The sequence below is a fragment of the Lepidothrix coronata genome, unplaced genomic scaffold (genome assembly GCF_001604755.1).
Source record: "Lepidothrix coronata isolate B3197 unplaced genomic scaffold, Lepidothrix_coronata-1.0 Scaffold84, whole genome shotgun sequence".
Classification (NCBI taxonomy): Eukaryota; Metazoa; Chordata; class Aves; order Passeriformes; family Pipridae; genus Lepidothrix; species Lepidothrix coronata.
In genome coordinates this window covers 842,846-858,968 of record NW_016690264.1, presented here as the reverse complement: position 1 = coordinate 858,968, position 16,123 = coordinate 842,846, and the positions used below count along the sequence as shown (strand labels likewise).

The following is a 16,123-nucleotide window of genomic DNA, read 5'->3' as shown; positions in this document are numbered from 1 at the left end:
TTTTTATTGAGACAAGTTACTAGCCAAAAAAATACAGAAATGACAGTGGACTTGCATGTAGGGGTGACCTTGATGCACCACAAGTGGGAGACAGCTCCAAGAAGAAGGATCAAGGCCAAGAAGAATAACAAACAAAAGTTTTCCTCCCTTTCTTTACACATTCTAAATGCTTTACAAACATGAGTTAAACGATAAGTACAAGGGCAAAAAGAGATTAATTCAAACAAACTCGGTGAATGCCACACACAAAACTACAAGATTTGTGAAGCTAAGCAGAGAAAAAGGTACAGTCAACCTTATTAATAAAAAAAAAAAGGTATGTATTGAATACATTCCTTTCCCACTTGCACAAATGCTCTACAGCTTATGAATACCTCTTGTGCTGCTTACTGCTCCGAAAAACTACAAGCAGAAAAACGTTGCATATTAATGCACCCACTGCTCACAGTAGTCCACAGCCACCTAATAAAAGATAACGTGGGAGCCAGAGCTTAGGAAAATCCAAACAAAGAAGAGGCATCATCTATAGCAAGGAGTTTCACTTCATCTTCTGAGATTACCTTCAGCCTTTCTCTGCTGTTTTACACTACTCCAAAGAGCTGCCCGTGTTTTTGCTGTACTGTAGCACTGCCCTTAGCTTTTGTTAGGTTAAACCCAGCAAGAAGCCAAATAGCACAAAGAGTCAAATAAATATTTACTTGGGAGAAAGTATACAACTAATATGCTAAGTGAAATCTGAAGGGTTCCAGGAGAGACTCCATTTCTCTCTTATCATACTTTTCAAAGGTTGTTTCTACCACTTGGAAAAAGCAGGACAAAGCACACACAGAATCCTTAATAAAAATCCCAGCTCAGAGCAGTACATATATTAACTATTTACAACAAAGTCCCTCCATCTCCCTCCCTGCTTCTCAGTAACAAATAAACACATGAAAGAACATCAGCTTAATCTTCTCAAATTGAGTGTTTCTAAGGTTTTCCTTACAGATTATCAGGTCTAACTCTCATCCTTTCTACCCAGAGAAACACTACAGTACAAAACTTCCTTCAAAACAGTTGAGAGAAGACCCACATTTTGTGAAACAATTTAAATTACATGGATGAGATGTAAAATTACTGTAAGAAGCCAGAGTTAGAAGATTAACCATTTATAACAAATTAGCCAGGTCTCATTACTGGATTACTTATTGGAGATTAGACAGTCACATTGGAAACGCAGGTGTGGAATGGAATGTGTGCCACCAGCTCCAAACCCTGCAATTACACACAGTCACATAAGCAGGCAGTTCAAAGGAGCTATTCCCTCTAATTTTTCTGATTACCAAAATATTTCAGGCACTCCAAAACAAAAACACACAAGCAACCCAAGGGACTGAAACACACAACTACAACAAGCTATCAGAGTTAAAGGGAGGAAGACCAGGGGCATTACCAGTGTAATGATCCTCTGCAAGGAATTTGTTCAATAAAATTTGATTTTTAAAAAAGTCAAAAAGCATGCACTGCACTGCAGGCAGAACAAAGCCTACCATCCCTTCCCACACACAGTCCCAAATAAACTGAAGGGTGCAGTGGGAAGAATACTCCCAACAACGAATCCCAGCATTGGTTTCATCCCAGTACAGCTATGTCATGCATTCAAGTCTGCACTCGAAACAGCTGAACGCTGCCAGTAGCAGCAGTGCATGGCATTCGCTCAACACAAGTCAGAAGTGCAAATCAAGTGTCAGGCACTACAAAGAAACAGAGAACCAAACAGTGTTTCTGACACAATTGCCATATTACGCTCAGGGACCACCCGCATCCCGAGCACTGTGCACACGTTCACAGCTCTCAGAGAGGATTAAATAGGTGTGGAAAAGTTCCAAAGATGACCAGCCAGGATGATCAAAGTATGTGGGGCAAGTACCCCATAACCTTGCTCTGATCATAGAATCACAGAAAGAATCAGGTTGGAAAGGACCACAATAGGTCATCTGGTCCCACCTCCCTGCTCAAGCAGGGTCATTCCCAGAGCATATTGCACAGGATTGCATCCAGACTACTCTGGAATATCTCCAGTTAGGGAGACTCCACAACCTCTCTGGGCAATCCAGTGATCTTACAGTTGTCCTTGGACATTCACATTTGGGCACAGTCAGGACCAGCATAATGAACTCGATGGATCTTTAGCGTGACAGCACTCACTGTCTCACTTCTTCCAGTGCTTTAGTAGAAGATGTAGGGAAAACCCCAAAAGCTGAAACACTGAAATTATTTTTCATACATGCCTTTTCCTCCGAAAATTTTAATAAGACTGTCTGGAGAAACTGAGTTTCTCAAGATCTATTTGAAATAAGGTAGACCCACAGTTCATCTCATGCAAAACTAAAGGCAAAGCCTTTTTAGCATTTTTATAGCTTTACTGTTTCACAACACTTTGCCCTCCCACTATAAGCTATTCCATCATACAGATGGAATAACTGAGATAGATGGACTAAATAATTGTTTCAAACTCCCAAAAGAGAAATGGCTATTAGAAAATGAGCAGGTTTTTCCTTCCAATTGTGTGCTCTGTCCAGTAGATTACAGTACTCTTTCAGAGATTACAAAATAAAAGGATAATGTATTCACACAATCTGCTGCATTCAAGGGAACTACTGAGTTCAGTTCTGGTCAATACATCTCAAAGACAGAGCTGCAAGGGGGAAAGTGCCAAAAGACAACAAGTAGAATGAGAAACCTGGAAAAAATCATTCACACAAGCAGAGGCTGAAAAGGTAAGGACTGCTCAGCTTAATGGGAAGGTAAAAGAGGGAAGAGAAGTCTACAAATAGCGAGTAATTAGAATTCCTTTTATCTCTTTCAAATAAAGGATATTAAATGAGAAAAAAAAAGTATTTGCAACTGGTAACAGAGAATCTATGAAGTTTATAAGTTAACCTGTGGCCCACGCTGCCACATGATGTTGGAGGCACAGAGCTGAACAGGGCTTCAGGAACAATGCCTGAGTCGCACAGAAGAATGGATGGCACTAATCCAAGTTCCAGAGAACAAAAATACTGAATGAAAATAAAACTCTTGAGCAGGGCATGTGTCAGCCTCCAACTGACAACAGTTAGGAAGACTATTCTCAAAGCTACTCTCGCAGAAGTTTTCTTTGTGGTTTTGTTTTGGTGAGGTTTTTTTTTTGCTTCTTCCTTCAAAGCCTTTGCAAACTGACCACTGTCAGAAGAAACAGGACAGTCTTCGTGTTTGATTCACTGCAGCAGCTCTTATGTTGTAAGGAGTATGTAACACAATTGCTCTTAGAATCCTACAGGGAAGGTACTTGGTTTTTAACATCAATAGCTCAAAACATTCTTCAAAAACAAACCTCTAAGTCTCTTACTGCTGAATTTTGTTATCATGCAGAAGTGGGGACAAAGCCAACATGGACACAGCAGGGGATGAGAGAGGGGAATTCCTGACAGCCTGATCCACAGAAGGAGAAATTTCAGCTTGCTAACTCCACACTGAGCCATCACATCCATTCACCCACAGCCAATAGCTTCTAACTACCAGCAACCACATTCCAAGTGACCATCCCCCTCTTAAAACAGCAGAGAAAGCAAACTTCTATTTCAGAGCTCTTCCCCACCTCATCCCCTTATTGACAGCTTTTTTCTAATATAGACACACATATACACAGATATATAAAAATATATCTAAGCCTGAGTTGGAAAGCTTTAGCACAGTGGAAGGAAAAATAAATAAATAAGTGTCAAGGTCTGCGTGTATTCAACAAATAAAAGCAGAATTATATAAAAGCAACAGCTAATAAAAAAGATTGTTCTGCACTGCATTTTCCATCTTTCCAGCCATTATAGGAATAAAATTATCCACAGAGAAGATCAAAAACCTTTTTCAAAACTAATACAATTAAGCTTTATTACACTGTTTCAAGTACATTTCTCTCCTCTCCCTTCTAGCCCCCACCACCTCCCACTCCAATCCAGACTAACGGTTGGAGGCATTCTTCTGTTTCATTACCAGCAAAACACTAGTGTTTAAGGGTCAGAAACTATCTAATGTTTCAAGAGAGGAAAGAAAAAAACCTGTTCTTTTTATCTACTTGCTTTTGTACACATAACAACTAGAAGATAGCTCCTCTGCAGCTCTGCAGGTTGAATAGGACTGCGGGCAAGCCACCTTACTCCCCCCAAGATCCTGCACTAGAATATCCCTCTCATTGTTTAAAAGGGTGTCCCTGTAGCAAGGGACACGGACTTGAAAACATAAACCACAACAAAAGATTTCAAAAAGAGGACAATGAAGCCCAGACACAAACTTCTCCCCACTCCACTGTCCATAAAGGACAGACACACACACAGGTTTTCCCCGCAATTTCCGCTTCGTGAAACCAGATCCGGAGAGAAGAATATAATAGGAGCACACAGCATGGGACCAAGAAATTGCAAAAATCCCCTTTGCGTATGAACATATGGACAACTGTGATAATTAGAACGATAGCTGCTAGATTGTTTGCAATTTCACTGAACAATCCCCATTATCTGGAAATAGAATTTAAAATCCGAATGCAACACTGAGTGGTAGTTTTAATAGTTTATTTTTAATGAACTGCGTGGATTAAAAGTGTTGCTAAACTGTATCATATGAAATTGCTCGTGGGCATGTTTTACCATCGATGGCTTAAAAAAAGTGCTGCATGGACAATCATGGACTAGCAGGGAATGAGAACAGGAATAGATATGCCAACAGTTTCCTACCATCTCTATATAATCTGCAATTTTCCCATGTTCCATACTCACCATCATGCTACATGTTGGTAGTAAAGCTGACTGATTTCTCTGTCTTTTTACAACCTCCCTTTTTCAGAATTGTTTGCATTTCTTTTTAGTCACACAACACAACTACAAGTCGAATGTATGCAACTCCCTGTCAGGAGGTCTAATTGCTTCAAATTGGAGAAGATTATTCTCCACATTTATTAAAAAATAAAGACTACTTAAAACATTATTTCATTTTGCCAGGAAGTGAAGAACACATTAGTTCATAAGGAACAGCATGGTTGCTCCTATTTTTATGGCATCAATTTTTAAAAACTCATCATGGTAAACAATTAAACAGAGAAGCAAATCCCACGTTTAGGGGAGAGATTCAAATCCCTAAATGGATTTTCAAAGGTCATTTCAGGCTTAAAAGATGCTTGACAGTGTCTCTTTAAATCACGTTCATTTCGAAGGCTTATCCAGCAAGAAGCAGTCAGTGCACTGCAGCACCATTCTTTGAACTGTGGGGCTCCCCAGAGAAAAATTAATATTACAACTTTAATTTGTATTTATAGCAAGATTTATATTGTGGTGTTATGTTGGTTTTTTTTTTTTTTTAATTTAGGAAAGGATTTTTAACAAAAGGAATAAAAAACAGGGCACTTGTTTTGCTTCAATTTAGCTTTCACCTAAACCCCATGGTGAAAAAGAAAATAGAGTTTGAACTACTAGAAATCTTTTTCTAAAAAAATCATCCAGTTAAAAAAACCTTTATCTTTCAAATGCAAGTTGCTCAAAAGATTCATACAGCTTTTCCAGCACATATATAAGGGGTGGGGGCAGACAAGACACTGGGAGCTGGGATTTCCAGGTTTCAGCACAACCCTTCTTGGTTCTCTGCTCTTTGGATCCACACAGTTCCATGTCCGACCCCATCAGTGTGCAGAGGGCACAAATAAAGACAATTTAACCCTACCTTCCTCTCAATGCGGGCCAACTGCTCCTTATAGAAGGCCTCTTGTCGCTTCAACTCTGCCTCCCTGCCTCTCAGCTCCACAGCCTGGGAAGAACAACAAAACAGCATCAGCAGAAGAAGAAATTAAAAATAAACAATGTGAGTGCAAGGAAAGCACATGGCACGCAGACTGGAAAGAACTTTTAAAAAAAGAAAAAAAAAATCACTGCTCAGGACTGGTGCAAGGGATCCCTCATGGTGGAACTACAAACCTTGAGTATTTGCAGTTCATTTTGGGTTATCCCCAAAGTCTGAAATGCTCTTATTAGTATCATACTCAAACTCATAACCTTGATTTTACTACTTCTTATTAATTGGAAACATATGATCGTAACAAGGCGACACCTTCCTATTGCCTTTTTCAGAACTCCATCTTACCCATGTCTTTGTTTTTCTGTGAGTCATGACAGTCATTACTCCAATGTTCTTCACCTTACCTTACCTTAAAAAAAATAAACTCAAATCCTCCACTTTATAAACTCTTGCCCCTTGGAGTGTCAGAAAGCTTCTGTAGATTTAATACTTCCCCACAGCAGACATACATAGGACTACCCTGGTAATTAAGGACTCCCTTCACACACCCTCTGTGCATTCCCCATCAGCACCCTCAGAGTTCCTCTGGCTGGGTGCTGCAGACTCAGAGGGGAGATAGGTGTCAGAGAATTTCTCCTCCATCTTCCAAAGTACAAATGTGACTTTATATACCAGCAAAGCTGGCATATAAGCTCTTGCTTCAGAATAACCTGGTCACCAACTAAACAGTGCTCAATTAAAAAAGTCTGTGTGGGTACAGCAATAAACTGTAGACCTCTGGCTCTTTACACCCAGCACCACTTCATTGCATTCCCACCCCAAAACTGCACTAGCATTAAGGAAACATGGCACTGATGGAACCGAATCAAACTTTTAAAGTTTAAAAATAACAAGCAGCAATAGCAAGACGAATAGCACTTGTTCTTCACTGCCCATCACACCCCAAAATCTCTGGGGCCACATAAGTCATCAGTAGGCAGAAGACCTTTAAAAAACAGAATGAATAGCCTGTTTAACATGGACACAAACCCTGCCAATCCATAACACCCCAGCAGCATTGCTCTTAACTTCTAATGATGATGGTACAACCACAGAAAATGCTGGTCCAATATGATTAAGCAGCTGGGACAAAAACATCCCTGTGGGCTCAGACCTGTCATTTTATGGCTAAAAGCCATTGCTAACGAGAAAAATTACATCTGAAAGCAAGTTACTGTGCATGTCCTTCTTTCTGCTTCCCTGCTGATGGAAATACAGTGCTATAATAGGGTTTAGAAGAGATTTTAATTTAGGCAATGAGGGTGGTTGATAAGTAAGCAAGAAAAGGAGCACATGAAATAGGAGGGTTGTAGTGGTGTGGTGTGTGTTTCTGTTTGTTTTTAAAGAAAAATAAATATTTTGGGTTCCATGTTTGCCACCCCAGACGAGGGTAACACACAAGCAGTACAGATTCATATCTATTTCCTCTTGCTCTCGAAGACATTTGATTAAAAGCAAAATCTCTAGCTTTGCTTTAACCAGACCTGCTACACAATTCTAACCTGCAAACCAGCTGGAACAGGATGGGGAGAGAGATGAGAATGAGGTGCCCCATACATGTAGCCTGAAAAAGAGATATCACAGCAACAATAGGGGCAGTGATGAGTAGTTTGTAAGTGCCAAAATTATGACCATTTTCTGGTAAGAGAACCATAGCTGTCCCTCTCAACCAATATCCATCTTCTCCACAGAAAAGGACTAAGCAACTTAAAATAAAATGAAACAGATATAAGAAGGTAGGGCGGTCTAGTGGGTGACCAAAGGACCCCGATTCTCCTGTGGATTTTCTGCATAACACCCATAAAATCAGATTACTAAGCCAGTGACTTCTATTTCCTTAAGGATAAAATAAATAAGGAAAAGAAAAAAGAATAAGACAGTACCGACCCCTCTGCATGATTCAGATGGAAGGTGCTTTTCATGTGAAGGAAGGAAGAAAGAAAAAAAAAAAAGAGTGAAATGATGAATTCCTAAAAACTCAAGAAAGCTTCCTTTTAATCTAAATAACTTCATTATGTGCTAGTCACATTGGGATAGCAGACTATTCTGGAAGCTCAAAACTGATGTTGTAACAATACAGGTGGGCAAGAGGCTTCATTCTGTACCCACACACTCACTCATGTTTTCAACCCATGAGCTTGCCTGACCTTGTTCACCAAGAAATTCAGGATATTTATCCATATGACAACTCTGGAAGGGAACACTAGTCAAATACCTAATCTCTCAAGTAAGGTGCTGAACTACATGATGACGACCCATGGACTCTCAAGCAAACCTCACTGGAGCTGGCATGCCCACAGTGAATAATTTCTCCACACCAATGCGCCCTGCAGCAGACAGACATTCTGTGTGCCACTTCCCTTGGGTCTCACAAAATTCATGTCAAAGAACCAAATCCGGCTCTCCCAACTCCAGACTACAATGTTAGAATTCTGCCCATTCTTCCCCCTAAGTAATTTCTCCCATATTATCCTCCATTACGTTCCACTTGTCGCCCATAATGTGTGATGAACCAGAGGTTGCAGAGAAAACTTGTACTTGCAACACAAACATATTTTCGATGCCTTGCTTGTTTTCAAGAGCTGCTGATGTTTCAGTGCATTGAAGTACAATGAGCAATATTCCATTTGTGACAGATCTGCTTCAAAGTTGCTTTTTGTTTCCCTCTAGCCCCAGTTGTTATTACTAGAAACTTTAGTACACTTTACGATGGCGTTTGAAGTATGAACGGTACAGGCAGAGCATGTGTCATTTGAAATATTCACTGTTCCAAACTGGGTTAGGCAACCAGGGACATTTTGAATGAATATAGGATATTTATTAAGAGTTCCCCTAGTCCTGCTGCTTATTCCCTACCTGAAGTCAGAAGCCTGTGATGTCCCAGACAGAACTGGCTGCTATGGAGATGATTACAATTCCACAGGGGATTGAGATTGCAGGTGCCAAACAAAGCACTAGATACACTTTTCACAAAGAGGCCTTTAGAACCAAAGAAGGAAGGAGAAGGGAAGATATGCATGATAACACACTGGTTTGAAAATCAGATATCAGAAAGCTGCATTTCAACTTCCACACTGCAGAAACACCATCAGAGCTTAAACATATTATGCAAGAGCTGACCAAAGCCCAGAAACAACATCTAAGCTGTGTAGAATGTGGACAGCAGAGTGTGATGTCCAAGAAGTATGAACACAGAAACAAAGGAGAGAGAGAGAAAGAAGAATGTACTCAGCTATAAAACACAGAAATGCAGCCAAAACTTAAAGTACCCTGGGACATATTTGCAATTGGCCACTGTTCTCTGTACAAAAGCAAGGCATAAGACATATTCAAGAAATGCTCAAAAATCCCCTGTGATGGTGTCAGAAGTTACAAGCAATCTTACAAAGCATTCTTACAAAAGGACAGTGGAGGCATACTACTAACACGCTACTAGAGTTTCCACGGGCATGGATCCATGGACTGGTTGGGGGCTCTTTCAGATTCTTCCTCTGCTTTATCTTTACACTTTTTCCACAGTCCAAAGTTATGCAGGTTATCTCAGTGCTGCTTTGAACGGAGACAAAGAGTCAGGGCAGAGTCACATGCAATTCTCTGCTTCCTTCTCTCCCTTTATCAAGTAACTCTTCTAGAAATAAACTGTGCAAGCACATTCTAAAGCTATGCATTACATACTGAAGAATTCAAGCACTGGTCTGCTCGCTGACAAACAGGCCAAAAGAAATATTTTACAAGCCTCCTAATTGAGGTAATGAAAGAATATTGGTTCATTCTCTATGAACAAAGCCAGACACTCTTAGCCTTGTCCTGAACTGACACCAACATGCCACAAATGAGACTGTGCAACCAATCTTCTAGACCTGGGCTTCACTCTAGCTACAGCCATTCCTAAATTAGCTTTGGCTTTGCCCTCCACAAAGTATCACCAGATTTTTATTATTTTTAATCAACATCCCACCTCATCATCTTGTTAAACACGAAAACTAGGAAGGAAATCTGTTGGCAAAAAAGGGCTTCTTGGCAGGGTCAGATGACAGTAGGGAATGTGGCACCCAGGAATAAAGTGCAGCAACAGCACAGCCCACAGCTGACTGCTACCATCAGGTTGTCTCTCTCCACAACACTGTTGGGATTCTGGGATTTCGGGAGAGGGCATGGAGAAGACTCTACTGGAGGACAAAAAAAACCAAACAACCCAACCCTCTCTCTGCAAAGGGCAACTCAAGCTAGAAGGAAAGATCCAAACCTCAACCTATAAAGAACTTCCTCAAAGGCGAGTCACAGAATTTGACAAGATTACTGCAAAAATATTTATCTTCCTGGCAAAATGCTTCCACCACTCACAGACAAGCTAGTGAGAGGATGCCTAGATCAGTCAGAAGCAGAGAAATAAGCTACAAGGATAAAGGAAAGGTCCTTAAATCTATCAAATGCCTAGCTTCTACATCATCCTGTTTTTGCTGAGAGGAGTTATCAGCTTCCCCCAAAGGTACCCAGTAGCATCCCTGCAGCAGCACAGCAGAGATGTTTTGGCTGGGCACCTCACCTTGCCCCACTTCACAACTGCAGCTTCTAACACCTCATGCTTTCCCAAGTCTCTTCCAGTCCTGGTAGCAGCCCAGGTGGCAGGGGAAAAACATAAATGCTATTAAAGATCTCTAGATGAGAAGAAGGAATTTACAGCAATTCACTGAAGAACAGAGCTAACTCCAAAATTAGCTAGCTGGCATGTTCCTGACCAAGTCTAAAGGGAATGGCAGAGCTGAAAGTGCAACACTGAAATAATAAGAGGCAGTTTGTGCAGTTCGTGCCTGAGACTAAGGCAGAACTTTACAGTGAGGCTTGTAGCGGGCAAGTAACCATAGAGGAGCCTTGACTCAACCTCCACTGGCACCAGCAGAAATATCACCACTACCATGGAGCTGTCTGCAATTGCTACTCCAGACACACGAGGCCTAAAAAATCACTGGCTTTTTGTCCTACCTCTCATTCTCTTTAAGGCAGGTGACTGGGTTTTGTTTCAGAATGCAGATGCAACCCAGTGCCTTAAAAAGCAGTACCGGTGTAACCCTCATTTCCTCCTGTTTCTGCTGCTCCCTTAGCCAACAACACACATCACCAGATCAAGTTCGGTTTCAGCAGCTGTAAGCTACACAAAAGGAGCCAGTGAAAATCTTTATGGAGGAAATAATATGCAATTTTCTAGCTGAACACCTTTTAAAATGTAATGACAGAAAATAAAATCCTGCATCTGTGCTCAGCAATAACAATCTGTACGCGCGCAGTAACAACATGACACTTGGAATAAGCAAGATCCAGACAAAAAAAGAGAGCTTACCCAGGCGTCCAAATCCGCAGGCTTGGAATAAAGAGAGCACAACAGAGAAAGGAAGGGAAAGAGAAGAAAAAGAGAAATCAGTGATTTATGGAGGCCGCCTGCTGCTGTGCAATATAGCTTTTAGGATGACAAGTTTAGAAAAGTTCCCTAAAAATGACAAGCATCTTAGGCAATGCAGTGCTGTCCCCTGTTGGGAACCGTGCTGTTAAAACAAAACAAAAGCACATGTGCCCCCAAAACCAAAGCAAAGTCCCCACAGCCTACTGCAGGATCCCCATGTAGGGTGGGAGCTAAGCAAAGGCAGCTGGAAAATAGCCAGTTCCAAGGAGCCATACAAGGTGCTGCACAATGACAGAGATGTCGATATACACAACATGTAACATGGCAGTGCTCAGCACACTCAAAAGGAGGTTGTCACCAACTGTGCTGCTTCCAATTATGTGCAAAAAAAACAAGTATCCTTTCGCAAGTGCATTTTTAAATGCACAAGCTGACCTACATAGCAAGTCATCTTCTTCCATGGACAATTTCAAAGACTGCTTCCTAACAGAAAGCCAGCTGCTAATCAGATTTCCAATCAAATCCCCCTTCATAGGCAACTGAACACATCTTTAGTGCACAGTCCAAACCTCTGTCAAATCCGAGCTACCTCCACCTGCTCCTACTTTGTCCACAAGTCTATTTAAGTGTAGAAACAAGCAGAAAAAGCAGGCTGCAGTATTGCCTCTTCTTTACTTATTACTACTTTTTACTTTCACAGTAACCCAGCAGCAGCAAAGCAAGTACAAGATGATAAACATTTCATGCCCATAACCACCTCCTTCTGAAGCCAAGGCATTTATGAGGCAGGTACAGCTCTCATTTGCTGTCAAGGGCTGCAAGCCTTCTCTGCCTCTCAGGATTGCATTCAATCAGAGCCCATTTGCTAAGCACGAACTTCAGAAATACTGGCCTTCTTTATTATGATTATTTATTTGAGGGGAGTTGACAGGGCACGAGGAACTTTCCTCTTGGTCATAGTTCAGTGCCAGAGGGAGCAGATGGTGGAGGGTAATATGTTTATGGAATCTGCCATCATTTTAATGGCACAGAGCAACTACTTCAGGAAACTGAGGGGTGATGTGTCATCAGCTATGGGTGTCATCCATCCTCATCCTTTGCAACAGTTCAGAGGGCTGGAACTCACCATCTACAGTTCAGCTGGGGGAAGCCAATTCCCCTCTTTCTGCAGACAGGTTTGAGATAGCAGCATCAAGTCTATGGCCAAACAAACCAGTACACAACAGGTGTTCACTGGTAATCACTGAACAATCTTGACAAAAGCCTGATTTGAATAATATTTTTCTTCCTGATGATTTTTACAGTCAGGACAGATGTACCTGGCTTTGTTTTTACATTTTAGCAATTGCAAGGCTGTCCATCCTCAGCAGATGGACAGGAGGAACACAGTACTCTTTATGGTGCCTGTTATTATTTCAGCAGGTAGGTCATGCACACCATTAACTCTTTACTGGATGTACATCTGCCATCCCTGGGTGCCCAAGCCACGAACTGACATTCCTGGTGGACAAACACTTGCATGACAAAATGAACCCAAGGTACTAAGTGATACTGGATACTTGCTGAGAAGAGAGCAAGGAGAAGGAATCAGGTGCCCCATAAGATACAATGCACAGCTGCAGATTTGGGGTTTTAGAGGAATACAACAGTGTTAATAACCACAGGGCATCTCTTCTGCAGGTACTGCCAAAGGCTTTAATTTTGTCAGCTTTCAGGAGGGGGAAAATTATTACTCCAAGAATAGACAGATACACTCCACTGAATGAAAATAAGAAAATTAAAATGTGTACATGCAGTAGGACACATTGCTGCATTGGGAAAAAAATAACTACATTTGGAGAGAAGCACAGACTAAATAAAATACAATAATAAAATAATACAAAAATGAAAACTCTAGAGGGCTCCTGGTTTAAGTTTTGCTACCTTCTAAGCATGTGCCAAGATCTCTTTGCAGACCTGAATTACCAGCTTTGACTGACAACAAAAGACACAGTTTGCCCACTAATATTTTTGAAGCTTAAGCAATCTGTTTAAGAAATGAGCAATATCTGGTTTCCTTGCTTCCTGACCAAGTGAGCTTCACTTCTAGTTCACAGATGGCAGCTTGTGAGTTTTACAAGGGACACAAGTCATCTTTCAGCACCCTCGGTCAATACTTTTGAACTCTTCTCCTGAAAAAGAGAAGTCTTCCAGGTAACTCACTGGGTAGCACAGGAAGATGAATAAATACAGGACTTAATCACTTGAGGTCAAAATCAGATCAAGATATTCCTCTTAACTGTATCAGAGGCAAAAGGTTACTGAAAGAGGCTCTCAGGCCAAACGGGCAACCCCATGCCCTAAGTATTCATACGGGGGGGAAAGATGACAGAGTCCACCCGGAGAAGACTCTGACTGAATATGGGAACTACGCAAGTAATGCATCTGTGCTTCCAAAAATTTCACATTTGAGCATTAATTACTCAGGCAGGGGATGTTTTCCCATATAGATATCAACAGTCCAACCTCCAATGGAATCAAGAATACAGCGCTAAATTAGTGTTTCACTCGTATGGACAATTCCCAATGTCTTTTCCCAAACCTATATGCAACATCACCCCTACACATCAGGCACAGCACTCAGGTCTGTCATAGTCTGGGCAAATGTAAGAATGGCAGTGAGAAATCAAAACAGTTCTGGGATTGGTGGGGATGGAGGAAGGGATCAGTAGGATAAAATAGCAGCCTTAGCAAGGGCAATGCTGTCATATAACTCATTTCATTGCAGCAGGACCGATGACTCAGGAATCCAGACTACCAGCTTGGTGGAGATCTTCTACTTAAGAACTCAAAACAGAGTATTTTTAGGGGCACTGCCAACTTTGGGAGTGGAAGATAGAGTGGGAGATGCAAGAAATGAGAGGCAGCAGGTGTCCAAAACCCAAGACAGCTGCTGGCGACAACTTTAGCACTCATGTCAGTATCTGAAGAGCTCTGCAGCACATATTCTAGCATCTTGATGACCAGACTTCATCACTGAATGAGCAAAGAGTCATTTCTTCTTAAAGCAATAATCCACTACTAAACTTGTCCACAATGATAGGAATTAAAGCATTTAAAGAATATCTGGACCTTCAGTATCCACGCCAGACCCTTAAACTCTTCTAGTTTAGTGAAAAAGTGAAGCAGTATCAATATTAAATGTAATGAGAGTCTGAGATGTAACCAACTGACAAGGGAGAGAAGCAGGAAGAGACACTGAACAGCAATCAATTTTGAGGAAAGGTTGTGATGAAATTGCTCAACTCTAATGTGTACAGAGCATACACAATTCTATAAACATGAAGATGGGAAGCAGCCGAAAAACCCTTTGCCCTTTTATGATTCAGGGACAACTGCACTCCTAATACTTATGGCACTGCTACAAATAGGTTTGCAATGCCGACAGTTGATGGTTTTCATTTAAAACAAAATAAAGAGAAAGCTATTTTATAAAATCCAAAGTAAACCATCTGCTTTCATTGCTTGCTTTAATACTTCAGCCCATTTCCACATTCTCCTTTTCCCATCACCAGTTCTATACATGCATACATACAGTTTTCATTTTGCACGCTGCCAACAGACAAGGCATTCAATGTCTATAGAAATCTTGCAGAGCACAGCCTCTCTAGAGATGTATGCTCAAGATGCTTTTTTCTGATAGCAGGTGAGTCAACGACTCCTTCTAAATTTTTACCTCCTTGCTTAAATTCCTACTCTGCCTGTTAGACTTAAGAATCTCCAAGTCCCTGACCAATTTAGCACAAAAAATCCCCCAAAACAACCAACCCTCAAGTGAGGGCATCATGAAATTCTGTATTAATTATGACTTCCTATCCCAGAACATATTTCAGACCCTACTGAGTCAAGGAGGTATTTCTCAGAAAGCTAGAAACAAAGGCCACTCAACTCTTCTTGGATTATTTCTAGCTCATAATCATTAATACAGACTCCCGTTACGTTAGCCTAAGGGTGGCATATGGCTTTCTAGGGATAGGACAGACGGGGGAAAATAACAGTTATGCATGCCTACATCCCAATCCCATTGCTGTGCATGCATATGGGGACAGAGCTTTCTCTTGCCAGATTCTTAAATACCAAATATATTAGCTTCCGAGTCAAACATAGTATTTCAAACACAACCACTGTTTTGAAAAAAGTCAAGATGACATGCATAATCAACCCACATGCCTTCAAGCAGTAAAAACGATGAATCCTGTGAGTTGGGAAGGAATTCCCTTTCCGCATTTGCTCCCAGACATTACATGCAATTTTTACCTGTCTCTGACCAAAAGAGATATTTATAGGCACCAGCCAATGGACACAGGTTAGTATAGTACAGTGAATACAAATTTCCTGCCACGAGATTAGAAATCTATTCTTTTTTATTTAAAAAAATACCTCAAATACTATATAGTTTAAAAGAAATGCAGCTGACTTTGGGTCTGCTTTTTAATACAGGTAAAGATTATCTTAATTATACAGTTGAGTAAGAAAATTCTTGAAAGCCTTCAGCCATGGTCATGCATCCTCTGATTGTCTCTATGAATACCTCTGCAGGTGGAGAGTCAGGTGCACTTTCAAACATCATATTTTATGTTTTTACCCCCTTTGATAACCTTGTAAATTTTCCTGTTCTCGCTGTTCTTTCATCACAGACATAGACAAAACACACTTCACACAGCTTTACAGGGTTGGTATCCTTCCGAGGGCAGAATCCAAGCTACCAGTTGGCCAAGATGTATGTGGGAAAGACATACAGGAATCAACATTTAGTATAAATCACATGGATTCCAAAGCCATACTGAAAGGACCACAAAAAGCACAGGGGACTCAAGGTAAAATAAATGGTCTGTGCTAGTACACATA

General features: G+C 41.0%; 1 protein-coding gene across 5 annotated transcripts in view; it reads right to left on the bottom strand.

Annotated features, from left to right (window-relative positions):
- Positions 1-16,123, bottom strand: part of CHCHD6 (coiled-coil-helix-coiled-coil-helix domain containing 6) — a 109,667-nt gene that overhangs the window by 67,476 nt on the left and 26,068 nt on the right. For 3 of the 5 annotated variants that reach the window (XM_017820676.1, XM_017820677.1, XM_017820679.1), the window contains exons 5-6: positions 11,177-11,197; positions 5,728-5,811 (exon numbers count right to left, since the gene is read on the bottom strand). The exons of 1 other annotated variant lie outside the window; for it this stretch is intronic. In XM_017820676.1, the coding sequence (XP_017676165.1) occupies positions 5,728-5,811; positions 11,177-11,197 (105 nt within the window). The remainder of the gene's footprint in view (positions 1-5,727; positions 5,812-11,176; positions 11,198-16,123) is intronic. One more of the 5 variants, XM_017820678.1, reaches the window with a different exon arrangement.